The sequence below is a fragment of the Melanotaenia boesemani genome, chromosome 15, assembly GCF_017639745.1.
Source record: "Melanotaenia boesemani isolate fMelBoe1 chromosome 15, fMelBoe1.pri, whole genome shotgun sequence".
NCBI lineage: Eukaryota > Metazoa > Chordata > Actinopteri > Atheriniformes > Melanotaeniidae > Melanotaenia > Melanotaenia boesemani.
The window spans coordinates 8,849,864-8,864,062 of record NC_055696.1 but is presented as its reverse complement, the minus strand read 5'-3'; the positions used below and the strand labels follow the sequence as shown (position 1 = coordinate 8,864,062).

The 14,199-nt window shown below is 36.7% G+C and overlaps 2 protein-coding genes across 2 annotated transcripts; one reads left to right on the top strand and one right to left on the bottom strand.

Annotated features, from left to right (window-relative positions):
- Positions 1-1,022: 1,022 nt before the first annotated feature.
- casr (calcium-sensing receptor) lies at positions 1,023-4,452 on the bottom strand. The gene is made up of 6 exons (XM_042008865.1): positions 4,268-4,452; positions 3,879-4,185; positions 2,880-3,719; positions 2,565-2,795; positions 2,264-2,387; positions 1,023-2,158 (listed from the first exon to the last, which is right to left on the bottom strand). The coding sequence occupies exons 1-6, from the start codon at positions 4,450-4,452 to the stop codon at positions 1,023-1,025; spliced, it is 2,823 nt and encodes a 940-aa protein (XP_041864799.1).
- A 3,833-nt stretch (positions 4,453-8,285) lies between these two features.
- zgc:175280 (cationic amino acid transporter 2 family protein) lies at positions 8,286-12,991 on the top strand. The gene is made up of 11 exons (XM_042008795.1): positions 8,286-8,655; positions 8,864-9,019; positions 9,163-9,315; positions 9,391-9,549; positions 9,676-9,898; positions 10,144-10,280; positions 10,531-10,642; positions 12,077-12,210; positions 12,298-12,464; positions 12,623-12,731; positions 12,849-12,991. Exons 1-11 carry the CDS (start codon positions 8,286-8,288, stop codon positions 12,989-12,991), a joined length of 1,863 nt encoding a protein of 620 aa, XP_041864729.1.
- Positions 12,992-14,199: the final 1,208 nt, after the last annotated feature.

Genomic DNA, 14,199 nt, shown 5'->3' with positions numbered 1-14,199 from the left:
CAGTTTTCACAGTTTACAATCAGATAGCTGCCCCTCCTTCCTCTCTATGCCCCCTATATAATGGAAAGACATGACTGTGTAGTATAGACCTACTGCAAGAATGGCGTTAACATGTTAGCCCAGCCTGCAATGTTTGCATTTGCCATAGACTTGTGATAAGCAAGCTTCAGGCAGAAAATATTCTTCGAAAGATCAGCACTGAAATGGTTTGAGGCCTTTATCAGGGTATTCAATGGTTTCCAAAGTATTCTGTTTTTCTTTAGTGGACTGTTGGTTGGTATTTATACATTATGAAAATGCTTCAGTAATTTTAAGTTTTTAAGACCCACAATTTTGCTTTGTGATTTTTAAACATATGTAATCTAATTTTCCTCACTATTCCAGCTGTCTCTTAAAAACATACATTTTTTTAAAGAAGAAATAAAAGTCCGATTGGTGTTGCCATTGGTCAGTATTTGTCCTAATTAGTGAAATTACTTTAATCCAATAAAGACCAGCAATCCTAATGATCTGATGTGATGTTTTTAATTGTACAAAATATTTAACTAGTAACCTATTTGCAGACTTAATGTGAAGGAGACTTGTGAAATTAATAAAAGTAACAGAATTCATGTACAATATAATTGCTGGACCTACAGATTTTCTGCCAGGAGTGTGCCCTTTTCTTGTCAAAATATAAAGAAAAAGTGAACAACAAAAAGAGCAACTTGAAAACAAAATTTCATTTTGTGTCATTGAGACAGTGACATTAATGTCATTTAGATCACTTAATGCAGTGACTCAAACTGCAAAAGCAGTTTTTCCAGCCATTAACTGGTTTGGCTTTGTGAATTAGATTGTATTCCTGCTGGCATCACTGCCACTGATGCTGCTCTCTCAATAGACTAAAACACATTTGTGGCACTCTGAGCTTCTACAGGAAGTGGAGTCTACTCATCTATTGCATGCACACAGTATAGACACAATAAATTAATTACCTGGAAATAATGAAGTTGAAGGTTAACGTACTGATAGCTTCTGCATTACATCAGAGTACTACTTCTGGACTCCTCAAAGCTCAAAGACAGAGTAACTGTTCCACTGCCAAAGCTCACCCTTGGCCTATTCTTGCCAGAAGATGTGTCACAGTCATTGCTGTTGGTTTTGAGGCTAATGGAAGAAGATGGAGTCGAGTCAGAAGATCCATCAATGCTGCTGGACTTTTTCCTTGATGTTGTGTTATGCTTTAGCGTAGCTTTAGCTGCCACTTTGAAAGCATGGGCTGCAGTGCTGCATCGAACTTCCTCAGTGGTGTTCCTGGATGGTTTGAAGAGGATGATGTAGACCTTGTTGAAGAAAATACAGGCCAGCATTCCAAAACTGGATGCCAGTATAGCAATGACCTCCACAGCTGAAACAAACTTGCCGTAAGTACTAAAGTATGCAGGGATGAAAGAGATCCAAACAATAAAGAATATAAGCATGCTAAAAGTGATGAACTTTGCCTCTGTGAAGTTTTCTGGAAGTTTCCGTGATTTAAATGCAAAGAAGAAACATATAGCTGCCAAGAGGCATGTATACCCAATGAGAAACCCAAGAGCCATCACAGACCCCTCATTGCATGTGATAAAAATGATCTCATCAATGTCATGATTCATGTAGCTAGAAGGAGGCGCATTGTAAAGCCAGACCACACATATCATGACTTGAACAAATGTGCACAGAAACACCAGAAGAAACTGCAGGTTTAATCCCCACCATTTACGATGAAGACTTGTAGGAATCTTGGCCTCAAACACCAAAAGCACTCTGTTAGTTTTTACAAGGATGCAGGAGATACAAAGAACAAAACTAATTCCAAAGGCAGGCTGACGTAAACAACAGGTCCAGTCCTGTGGTTCTCCAATAAAAATTAGAGAGCTGGCGAAGCAACAAATAAGTGAGAACAATAGGACATAGGACAGTTCTCGATTTGTGGCCTTCACTATTGGAGTGTTGCGAAATTTGACAAAGACTCCCATTACAAAAGCGGTTAAGACAACACCCAACACAGCACATATGGCCAAAGCTATTCCAAATGGCTCTGTCCATGAGAGAAACTCGATTTCCTTTAAGAAACAGAAAGTGTGGTTTCCATTCGACCAGGAGTTATTTGGACACTTGGTGCAAACACTGGCATCTGTGTGAACACACAGAAAATGCACTCAAATGATATCATTTGTGTTAAAACTGTAACAGTAACAAATATTACTATATCGATTGTGAACAGGATGCATTTCCATACCTCCATGATTACTGTATTCTCCATCTGAGCATTCGGTGCACTCAAAGCAGCATGTGGGCATACTATCGATGATTCCCTTTCTTGTGCCAGGTTCACAGTCCTCACTACAATTAGAGAATGGCACCTAGAGAATAAAAAGCAGACACAAATGTTGCACGAAAAGGAAAGAAAATGAAAGATGATGGGTGTCAAAAAATTAAGAATTGAATCGTGGAATTTAGATAAAATGAATTGTTTGTGCCAGATCATCTCTGACTAAATCAGTGGTTCAAATATGGCACATTTATTTTTTCTTACTGACCTCCGAACTGTATCCGTTCCAAAGAATCTTTGTTTTGTCAATGAACAGTGTTGCTCCTCTCTTTACATGCATGTTGTAGTATCCAACCTCCTCAAACACCACAGAGCCATCCTCACTTGACCTGTGCCAATTTATAATGGTGTAGTTTGCTGCCATGTCTGCATTTTCATCAAAGTGTATATTTTCGCCCATACTGTTGGTGTAGTTCAGATGTCTGAGCTGCTTCAACACCTACAACACAGAACAAATTGAGATGATTCACACATCAGTAAAGGACAATTTATAATAGCTTCAACCATTTGTGGAACATTTTACCTGCCATGCTTCCATTTTCCTTATATCTGCACATGAATTGTTAGCAAAAAGTCCACGACCAGGTGTGCAGGTGAGTATGTCCTGCAGGGCATGTGCAATTGAATAAACAGCAACATAAGCATTATAGGAGATACGAAGGTGTGTATAGTCCAGGTATGGAGTCTCAACACTTGTGATGTCTTCATCACCAGTACACAAAGGTCTGACGCTAGTGCTGCCATTCTCACTTTCTTGGAGTCTTGGGCTGTCTTTCAGATAACAGTTGAATGTTTCTTCCCAAAACTCTCTGACAAATTCATTGTGACTGTCTTTTTTGGGGTGAACATGCTCTAAGAACTCTCTAAAGCCAGGTATATGTCCTGCCTTCAAAACAAAACCAATAGTCCCTGCCACAACATCTAGATATTCTGGTTTAGCAATAAGTGAGGAGCTTGCCCATGCTTCACTAGCTAGCCAGGTGCGGTCTGTGATGTTTCTCCTGACCATCTCTTTGATTAGAGGCTCAATGTCTGGTCCACTGGCGAAGACAACAATGACTTTAGCTGTGGAGTTCTCAATCCTGTCAACCAGAGATTTAATTTCATTATCCTCAAAGTACTGGGAAATAAGTTCATTCAGGTGAATGCAGATATCTCGCTCTTCCATCTCCTTCTCAAACTTTTCAATTCCTGGCCGCCCGTAGTCATCATCTGAGGCAACAGCAATGACCCAGTTCCACTGAAAGTACTCAATGATGTCTGCCATGGCCGTGGCCTGGTATTCATCTGTAGGGATGGTTCTCATGAAGGACTTGTATTGATTCTTGTTGCTCAGGAGGCGACTAGAAGAGGCATAGCTGATCTGTAACAGGACAGATTTCATTTATAGATCAAACTTTATGTATTAGGCTCCCTGTAAAAGATTCTATTTGCTGCATTCAGTGCGATTTTCATTTTTTAGGATGAATTTGAGTCATTTAATGCAATGTGATACTGACATAGCCTATGTCTAGTTACTGACCTGAGGAATGTAAAAAAGACCCAGTAGGTTTGCAACTGCTGTTGAGACTGTAGACCCAGCAGCTCCTACAACTGCAATGGTTGATGGGATGTGATCGGTGCAGTTACAAAACTCGTCTAAATTCAGGGAGTCAATCTTGTTTTGAGCCACAAAACTAAGGGTAGCTTCCAAGGCTTTTGAGACAGTGTTGCATGTGTCAAATATCCTGTAGCCCAGGGTGATGTTGGGCAGAAGTGTGCTGCTGTTGTTAATTTCATCAATTGCAAAAATCATAGCCTGGAGCCAACGGAAACCACGAAAGTTGAATCTGTAGGAATAAACATAGCATTGATTCAGATGAGCTCAACGCATTCAACATCTTTAAAGATATTTTGTTTTATAAATCTTACCTAACACACTTTGTAGATTCTGGCCGGGCTGCCAGGTCTTGATCTTTGGATGCAACACCAAAGTGTATGGGGAAAAGACCTCCAAGCAAAATATCACCTGTCATCTGTGCTCTCTGATGGGGTCCATAAGTTGAAATCACAAAACTGGACCCCAGTAGTGTCAAGTAGTACAGGAGCAATCTCATCTTGTTTTCTTCCTTTCTTTTTTTTATTGTTTGGGTGGAATTGTTTTCAGTGACTAACCCAGAATGAAGAAATTTTCAATATTCCTTGCTCCCCTCAATCTGCCTGTTGTGGTGTTTTGTATTTTTCATGTTTGCACTGACAAGAAAGTCAACCTGTCAAAAACACAAGGAAAACATGTTATTCTTTTGTGGACAAATGATCTGTAATTCTAATAATACAATTATCTAAAAAATAATCAACACAGGAGAAATGTTATTTGAATCCCTGACAATAAACCAACTTACAAAGTTCACTTTCCCGTATAAAAAGGGCTCTGAATGGCACCAAAAGCCAACATGACCTAAGGCTATACCTGCAATTGCAGAGCTGCTCAGTCATGCATTTTTGTTAAGTCTGGATTTTTTAATGAGCCCCAACTTGTTCAGTACTGTTTCTAAAAAGACATGAATTTTAACATTTCACACCTCACTGACAAGGTCAGTGTGCTGCTTGAAATACTTCGAACAGAAATAGATGCATTATTTACATAAGCTGAGAGCACAGTCACACTTAATGACCCTCCTTCTTACAGACTCAAAGTCTCACACTGTGGCACAGAGCTGAAGTCACCATGGAGAAAAGGCGCAGCAGCCCCTCTGCATCTGTTTAATACTGCTGGAAAAAATGTTGGGGCAGAGCTGTGACGATGAAGTAACCACCACCTCTAACAGCTATTGTTTGTCACATTATAGAGCTAAAAGACCTTCAGTTGTATCAAAAGACACATCTTCTTGTGTCTAAAGTTAATTAATTTTCCACAACTACTATTCTACACATCTTGCTTTGTGTAAGTATGTAAATTAAAACATCGAACATGTGATTAAAAACAGAGATGCGTAATAAAAATGGCTTCTCCGTTTTCTGGTGAAATCAGTATCATAACAGGTCATAATTTGACTGTAATTTAAAATAGCTGTAGCCAAATTTAATGTAACTTCCTAATTTTTAAACTTCCAATTAAACAGTCAAGACATAAGCCTAAGAATATAAGGAGATTAAAACTTACCACCTGAGCTCATGAGTGTAATACACCTGGAATAGTTACTTTGCAGCTTCTCACTGATTTTTAAGAGCTTTTTCCAACATATCCTGGGTGCTGAGTGAATTCAAAGGACGATGCTGCCAGCTACTGAACCTCTCTCTGCAGATGAATCATTAACAGAAAGAGGGACTGTCCATTTCCTTCAGCTAATAAAGTCTACTCACTGTTCACTCCTCTTGAACTAAAATAATCACAATGTTAAGCAGTTGAGAAAAGTTGGAATCGTTACTTTGATTTGTAATTCTATACTACAGCACGTCTACATCATTACAGATGTAAACTTCTCACAGGCAACAGCTAAAACACAAAATAAGACTGTGAAATATGTTGTCTACAAATATCCTTAGGTTTTGTTTGTGGATGCTTATTTCTATAATACTCAAACAATATTTGTTAGCTTTTCAAGATGTTTTCTGAGCCATGTGAGCTTAAAAAAAAAGGAAAGATTTTGATCAAAATGAAAAAAAAAAAAAAAAAAACATTTCAAACACAACCAAAGTTTTATTCATAACCATACCAGTGTATTCAAGAAAAAATATACCTCAGGCCACAAATGTGGAAGCAGTGCTGTTACCTTGGGTGCCTGCTTTTTGCACGTGTTAAACATTCAGTGGTGAGTTTTACAGGCAGGTCTGACCATGTAATTTGGCTGCAGCGTGATACCAAGAACGCTTAGAAGCACTGGATTGCACCATGGTGTTCTTCAAACAGAAGACGTCTTCTGCTCTGATGAACCAGTGTTCAATTTGTTGCTGAGGAGACATCTTCACTGAAAACCATTTCAGTTTGCAATATGTTGACTTACACGTGTCCCAGCCCAGTTCTGCATCTAAGAAGATTCTAAAAGGTTAAGGATAAAAAGCTAGCTCTAAAATTAATTCAGAGCATTTATGGTTATAATTAACTTCTAGAAGGAAGATTGGCCTCCTCAAAATGTAGAATTCGATGCACTTTTTAACTAGGAGATCTGGAAAATATTAGAAAACTAATACTAAATCCTTCTCATACAGTCCTCACATAATTGACATTAACACTGGTGTGTTAATCCACATGTGGAGGATGAGGTCATTGTCTTATTGGTAATTAATCAAGTTTTAGAAGAGTTTATTCAAGTATTATTGTTATTACAACACTTAGCCAATGAGTTTTAACTGTGAAATCAGTGTGAAACAGAAGAAAATAAATTGCTAATTTGTTACATTTCAAAACACATTTCCATTTTGTAAGAGAGTAATTCATCACAGTCAGTATTCACTTATGAAATGATTGTCACATGTGCACTTCATGTGCTGTCTCATAATATCATAGATCAGAATACATAAAATATTGGTATTTAAATAACTAAATATACACCTTCCATATTTTTTTATAAAAATGTCTGTGTAAAAATATTTCATTTTAATCACGTTATCTGTTAGAAATTACCATCAATTCCAGGAAATATTTCAAAATAAAATCTTAATTAGAGACAAAAACCACCACTCTGTCATCTAAAGCTACATTTAACATTTCATAAATTCTTTCAGTTTTATAAAGTGAACCTCAGTGCTTCCCATGCCAGTGGCACCCTCAGATAAATCATTCAGATCTTGTCTTTTTTCAGAAACAGCACATAAGTCTGAAATGTAACATAATGTGTAAAAAATGTTGGGCTGTGGAGACTTCACAGTAAATGGATTTATCCTTACGCGTGGTGTGGACTGGAACAGATCAAAACACAGTCACACATACGGCAGTTTTCAGCTGAAAGGTAAGGATTACTTCCTTAAGATACCGATTTAACAAATAGAATGGGCTTGTTATGTCATAGCTAGTTGCTTTAGGAAACATTTTAATAGTATAATAGTTGTAATAGTATAAAAAGTTTTCTTTAAATAACTTTAAAGTGAAGTAGCTATCATCTGTCTCATGACATAGATGCATGAACTGTAAATTTATAATGTACTAAAATAAAGTCACTATCTGCTTCACTTAGTATCTGATTCATACACAATGGGTGATTAGAGCTTAGCCTTTTAAGAAAAAAAAATCATACATTCGTTCTCATACAATCTTATATAATATTTAGGAATGAATGCTCTTGAGTGTGCAGGAACTAGGCTATGGGATAACAAGTTGTGTCTGAAGTCTGGGTCTAAAAACTGAGAGCCAATAATATTCAGGGGCCTGACAGTTTTCCAAAATTCTATTCTACAAGTTTAATAAAAAATATTTTTTATATGGGGTTAGAGTAAGCTTAGGTTTAGAGTTAGGACACGGGTCAGGGTTGGATATTAAACTGTGAGGAAAGGGGTTGAAGTAAACAAGCAACGGAGCTTATGTATTATAAGATATTGATTGGAGGTCTTCACTTAGAAAAATATTTATGTGTGTGTGCTTGTAGTCAACTGAATCCAATATGAAATTTGATCTTGTTTATTTGTTTTATACATGTGACCACAAACACGCTGCAATTTTCAGTACAAACAGTATAATCACAGTATTTCTTGCATAGTAAGATAACAGACTGATGCTTCCTCATTTGTAAAAACAGTTAAAACAGAGTTATGATATTAAATGTTTACTTAAATTTTGTGTCTATTGTTTAAATAAAAGCATTTGATATGGGAATGGAAAATTAAGTTTGTTTTTTTCAGTCAAACATTTAAAAAGTAGGTTACCTTTGTGACTAAAATAAGAATTTTTGTCGTCAACTTTGGACATTTCCTCCTTAACAATCTTCACATTAACACTAAATTTCTGGATTAACAGATGTCTGGTGCAAAGGTGCTGCTGTTCCTGCAGAGTTTGATGCGCAGGAAACCTCTTGAGCCTGAAGGCGAAGTCTCCAACTTCCGCCGCTGCCTGACCACCCTTGACCTGGTGGCTCTTGGGGTTGGCAGTACACTGGGGGCTGGTGTATATGTGTTGTCAGGAGAGGTCGCCAGGACTGTAGCTGGACCAAGTATCATTATCGCCTTTCTGATAGCGGCTGTGGCCTCCGTCTTTGCAGGGCTGTGTTATGCTGAATTTGGAGCTCGTGTTCCCAAAACAGGCTCTGCCTATCTCTACAGCTATGTGACCGTGGGGGAGATATGGGCTTTTATTACTGGCTGGAACCTGTTGCTCTCTTATGTCATTGGTATACAAACTAAATATTTGTATTGTAATGGATGTCATAAGGTGTCATTTTGGAATAATCCTAAACGATTAGGATAACTTTCAAAAGTCATTTCAAGCACAATATTGAATGTAAATGTAGTAAAATTTTTATTTTTCTTTAGTCCTCTGTTTTCCCCTTTTTTTCCCACTTACAGTTCGTCCATGTAGTTTTTCTTTCTGTCTCAAAGGGACATCAAGTGTAGCCAGAGCTTGGAGTGGGACCTTTGATGACCTCATTGGAAACGTCATTGCCCATTCTCTGGGAAAACATGCTGCGATGGATTTACCTGGATTAGCTCCCTACCCAGACTTCTTTGCTGCTGGCCTGATAATGGTCTTGGCAGGCAAGTTTCAGACTCTTTGTCATCAGATTTTTTAAAGAAATATAAAGCTGTTTTCATGTCAAAAGAAAAAAAAGAAAAAAATACTTTCCTATATTTGTCTTTTCATACTCACATTTACATTTTCTATTTTTCCCTCTTTATAGGGATCCTTGCATTTGGTGTTAAAGAGTCAGCAATCGTAAATAAGATTTTTACAGCCATTAACGTCTTAGTGTTGCTGTTTGTTATCCTTGCTGGCTTCATAAAGGGTGACATCTCCAACTGGTACACTAATGAAGACACTCTCCTTAACAGATATGAGTATGGACTCTCATTTGTTTCTAGTTGTATTCAGATTGCTGCAGCGCTTTTTATGCTGACTGAATGACCACATGTGACATGTTTGTTACTTTTCAGAAACAGTACATTCTTGAATAGAACCAGCGAATATGGCAGTGGAGGATTTTTTCCTTTTGGCATCGCAGGAACATTAGCAGGAGCAGCCACTTGCTTTTATGCATTTGTTGGATTTGACTGCATTGCCACAACAGGTAAAAAATACACTGAGGGTCAGCATGATAGTTTCAGGACTTTTGTCCTTTTGAAAAGCAAAGCGTGATAAATAACCATTTGCAAAACGATTATTTATCCACTCTGCAATATGATTTCATCTTTAGGAGAAGAAGTTCAGAACCCCCAGAAGTCGATCCCACTTGGAATAGTAGCATCCCTCCTCATCTGCTTTCTGGCTTATTTTGGAGTGTCGGCTGCCTTGACTCTTATGATGCCGTACTATTTGCTTAGTGTTCACAGTCCTCTGCCTGTGGCATTCTCTTACATTGGTTGGGGACCTGCAAAGTACGCAGTGGCTGTTGGATCCCTCTGCGCACTGTCAACAAGGTATGGAGCACATTCCACAGAGAAACCCAGCTGGATTCCACTAATCATTTTAATCAAATTTATTGATTATTTTCTTTTTTTTTTTTTTTTTCCATTTTTTTCTGAATGGTTCATTTGTAGTTTAACCCCCCCCCCCCTTCAATATCATGTACAGTGAATATGAAGATTATAGAAATCATTGCTGCAGTTGAAAACACAAACTAACTAAATGGCTACTGATGATTTATTTAAGCTTTTACCCACAGCCTACTGGGATCAATGTTCCCGATGCCCCGTGTTCTCTTTGCCATGGCCAGGGATGGACTTCTCTTTAGACCTCTAAGTAAAATGAGTGACAGACAAAGTCCTGTCATAGCTACACTGGCCTCAGGGATTGTAGCAGGTAAAAGCCCCCAGTACACATCATACAAACCATTTACTTCCTTCATAGCTTGTATAAAATATGTAAGTTTATTCTAGTACCCGAACAGAGACTACTAGCATGCACTATACTGAAATAAATCCTGATTGAGTATTAAGAAAAGCACACTTTTGTCTCAGTCTGATATCAGTAATGGAGTAGATTAAGTGTGATTTATTGAAATACATGTTAAAGAAAACAATATAAGTTGATGTAAACTATGTTTTTGCAGCTGTAATGGCATTATTGTTTGACCTGAAGGCGCTGGTTGACATGATGTCAATTGGAACCCTCTTTGCCTACACACTGGTCGCCATTTGTATTCTCATATTAAGGTATGAATCTTTTTAAGTGTGCATTTGCTTCATCATCATTGTAATATAAACAGCTGCAATGATTCAGATAAAATGTTGAAAAAAGTATATTTTAAATTAATTTATACCTTGATGCCTTCAGTAGAATAATTTTTTTTATATTAATCAACCAAAATTTAAACATTTGCAAGACCTGAGTAAAAACAATTGATTAATCAATTTGAATTGATTCAAATTTAATTATTCCAATATTGATTCATAAAACTCAGAGATCGATTATTTTTATGTGTTTCCATTTCTGGTGACAACAGTTACATGACTAATTTTTTTTGCCTAAATGAGCTTTTTGTGATGCTGACCACTTCTGATAATGTCACCAACATTCTCAGATGAATAGATGAGATTATAAACTGTTCATCTGAGGATATTGGTGACATTATCAGAGGTGGCCAGCATCACAGAAAGATGATTTAGGTAAAGAAATTATTTTTGTAAAAAAATTACTTAGGCCATTATTTTAGGAAGGTGACGATATCATATTTCAGAAATGCAAGTAGACACGTAATATTACATTTTTAAACTTTTGGATGACCATGTTCTCATATGATGAGTTAAACAATTGTATATTTAGACATTGCCTGTGTTGCCCAGCCCATTCCGCAGTTTAACCCCTCAAAGAGACACACTTGTGGTTTTCAGCAAGTGCATTTTGAATATTGAAATTAGTGTTGAAACTCGGCCCTAATTTATACATTCATGACATATATTTTTATTATTTAAATTTTGTGAGGAAATAGCTATGGTAATCCTGAATATATTTAAGTGTCAGGTATGTCATGGTGTGTGGAGGGAATACAAAAAATATGGGAAATGACCAGGATGATCCAGCTGTGAACAAATTAAACCAATCAGTGTATACACTGAGGAGAACTAAGTTAACAAGGAGCAGGTGAAGCAAATCAAATGAAACCATGTGGGATGAACAGTGGACCAGACAGAATGCAGAGGAGGATAAACCTAATAAATAAAACAGGAAACAAGATATGACTTAAACAAAACTATTGACTATTGGACCATTTTAGAAAGCTCAGACTAGCTTCCACATGAAAAAATCTCTCCAAGAACAACTTTAAGATAATTGAAAGTTGAGAAAATTGACAGAACTAAAATTTGCTCTTAGCTATTCTCTAAATGTGAGTAAATTGCATGATGTGAAAAGCTGTTTTTACACTGTCTTTTTACGATTGGAGAGACATGATTTATTCAATTTAGGAAAAAAAACTATTACATTTGGTAATTTATATACATGACTGTAAACCAGGAACAAGATAATGATAAAAGATATAATATATAAAATGTGACCCTGTTTAACTCCAAGTCACAGCTATACTATTATAAAGAATAAATTATGTGTCCAATGCATGTTTACATTTACTGTGTATTTATATGAACTCATATCTATAGATATCAAGCTGACCTTGGTGAGGATTCAAGTTTAAGCAAAGCAGAGCCCTTCTCAATTGGTGGAGTATTGTGTCCTCCTTCCGAAGCAACCATAAGGACATCAAAAAATGTGTCAATTTTAACCGTCTCTATAGGTAAGCGATCCTTTTAAAGCTTAAATAATTGTAAAGACCATTTTCAATGTTAATTACTGATGGGTGCTTATATTTACTTCCCTCCAGTCTTTTTAGCTATCATCCTTAGTGTCTTCATATCAGGAACCATAGATGCCCTGCAGGCCCTTCACTGGTGGAGTATACTTTGTGTCTTTGTGCTTGTGCTGATGCTGGTCCTTACTGTGCTTATCATTTGGAGACACCCACAGAGTACAACCAAAGCTGCTTTCATGGTATTCCACATCTAAAATAATGCTGATTTCTAGGAGCATTCATTTTGTTTATTAAGGGGAAACTACCTTAGAATATTATTATGTACTATCCGCACAATCAGCACTAGAAAATTTCCCATTTGTTTTGCCATTATGCTTCTACTCTTTCATTTCTACAGGTTCCTTTTGTGCCATTGCTCCCTGCTTTCAGCACATTTGTAAATGTTTATCTTATGGTTCAACTTGGATCAGACACTTGGATCCGTTATGCAGTGTGGATGTCAGTAGGTAAGACAAGAAAATAACAATATAATACAAATTTTGTTATAGTTAGATGTGAAAATGACCTTGTTGCTTAAACTTGACCACAGCCGCTATAACATTTTTCATTTTTCTTAAAAACAGGTTTGCTCATCTATTTTGGTTACGGTGTGCACCACAGTGTGCAAAAACAAAGGCTTGAAGATTCACAGAACCGAGTCAGTTTTTACAGCATTAACACCTCTATGGGACAAAACACTGAACCCCAACAGGATCTTAATGGATAGACAGTGTGCATAAAGGACAATCGTCATGTCACAGTGTCTTTTTGCTATTTAGAATTTACTGCATTTTTTTTTTTTTTTTATATTGAGATTTTTTTTGTAATATTATTCCTTTAAATTTCTTTTCAACAACTGAAATATTCCATTTAACATTATTATCTATACAGTACTTAATGTAGACATTTCTCAGTGAGTCATAATACAGTTTTCCGCATGCATCAACTGTTTTTTGGTAAATAGCAAATGCAATCTTACAAATTTTCTTGACAATAAAAGCTATGTATGATGGTTAAGCACCACTTTTCAACTTCCGTGTATAAGCAGAACTGTGTTCAGGAAGACAACACTTAGCTCAAACTTTAGAAATGAGCCATAGTGCTGGAAATTGCTAGTTATAGGTACAGTTAGATAACTAATATGTTTAATTATTGATGGTAATTACTAACTTTGTTTTCCTCTGTACCTACTGTTGCTATATGCATACCTATGTGAAATAAACAGATCATTTAGATTTTTGGATAAACTAGTTCTGGTTTTTTTTTTTTTTTGTTTTGTTTTTTTTTTACACCAGCTAATCCATTCTTTCTTTCTTTCTTTCTTTCTTTCTTTCACCCAGTTTCACTTGTTTTACTTTAGCCTTCCTAATCAAATTGTTTTTTACATGTGATGTTCAGGAACTTAAATAAACTATCTATATATAAGTCGGCACTCTTTATCTAGTGCCTGTGCCATTTAAGAGAGTTACGACACTCCTTGAACTCGGCGACACGTGGTCACGTGATTTATGAAGCCCTCAAAGGTAGGGCTGTGCAATACTGCAAATTTTACTATCAGTCCAATACCAAGTAAATCCAGGGCAAGTATCACTGACACTGATATTTTTGCTTGAAATTTCAATTGTGTTTTGAAAACCCTTTTGTGTTCAGCATTTTTACGAGAAACCTTATATTTGCCTCCTTTTGTGCATTTATGCTGATACAAAACCACTTACTTTTGTTTAATATTTCAACAAAAATCTTATATTGCAGAAATGCTCAAAAAACAGCAAATAAATCCACAAACCAGAATGAGAACCAAACTCAAGAAAGCAGCATTAATGTCCGCAGCGCAGGTTGGCATTCAGAAAAATAAGATGCCTCATCTTGGATGGGCTGATCCAGTTTCTCCTCTCTGTGAATAGGGTTTGATGACATGACAATATACTCAGATGT

What these genes read in the sequence shown, in the direction of transcription:
- casr (XM_042008865.1), bottom strand. Translation starts at nt 4,452, where the DNA reads ATGAGATTGCTCCTGTACTACTTGACACTACTGGGGTCCAGTTTTGTG. An exon ending in GAATCTACAAAGTGTGTTAG is followed by an intron (nt 4,186 to 4,267) that starts GTAAGATTTATA and finishes TTATTCCTACAG; the next exon opens with ATTCAACTTTCGTGGTTTCC. An exon ending in GTCTTTTTTACATTCCTCAG is followed by an intron (nt 3,720 to 3,878) that starts GTCAGTAACTAG and finishes GTCCTGTTACAG; the next exon opens with ATCAGCTATGCCTCTTCTAG.
- zgc:175280 (XM_042008795.1), top strand. Translation starts at nt 8,286, where the DNA reads ATGTCTGGTGCAAAGGTGCTGCTGTTCCTGCAGAGTTTGATGCGCAGG. An exon ending in CCTGATAATGGTCTTGGCAG is followed by an intron (nt 9,020 to 9,162) that starts GCAAGTTTCAGA and finishes CCCTCTTTATAG; the next exon opens with GGATCCTTGCATTTGGTGTT. An exon ending in CTCTGCGCACTGTCAACAAG is followed by an intron (nt 9,899 to 10,143) that starts GTATGGAGCACA and finishes TTTTACCCACAG; the next exon opens with CCTACTGGGATCAATGTTCC.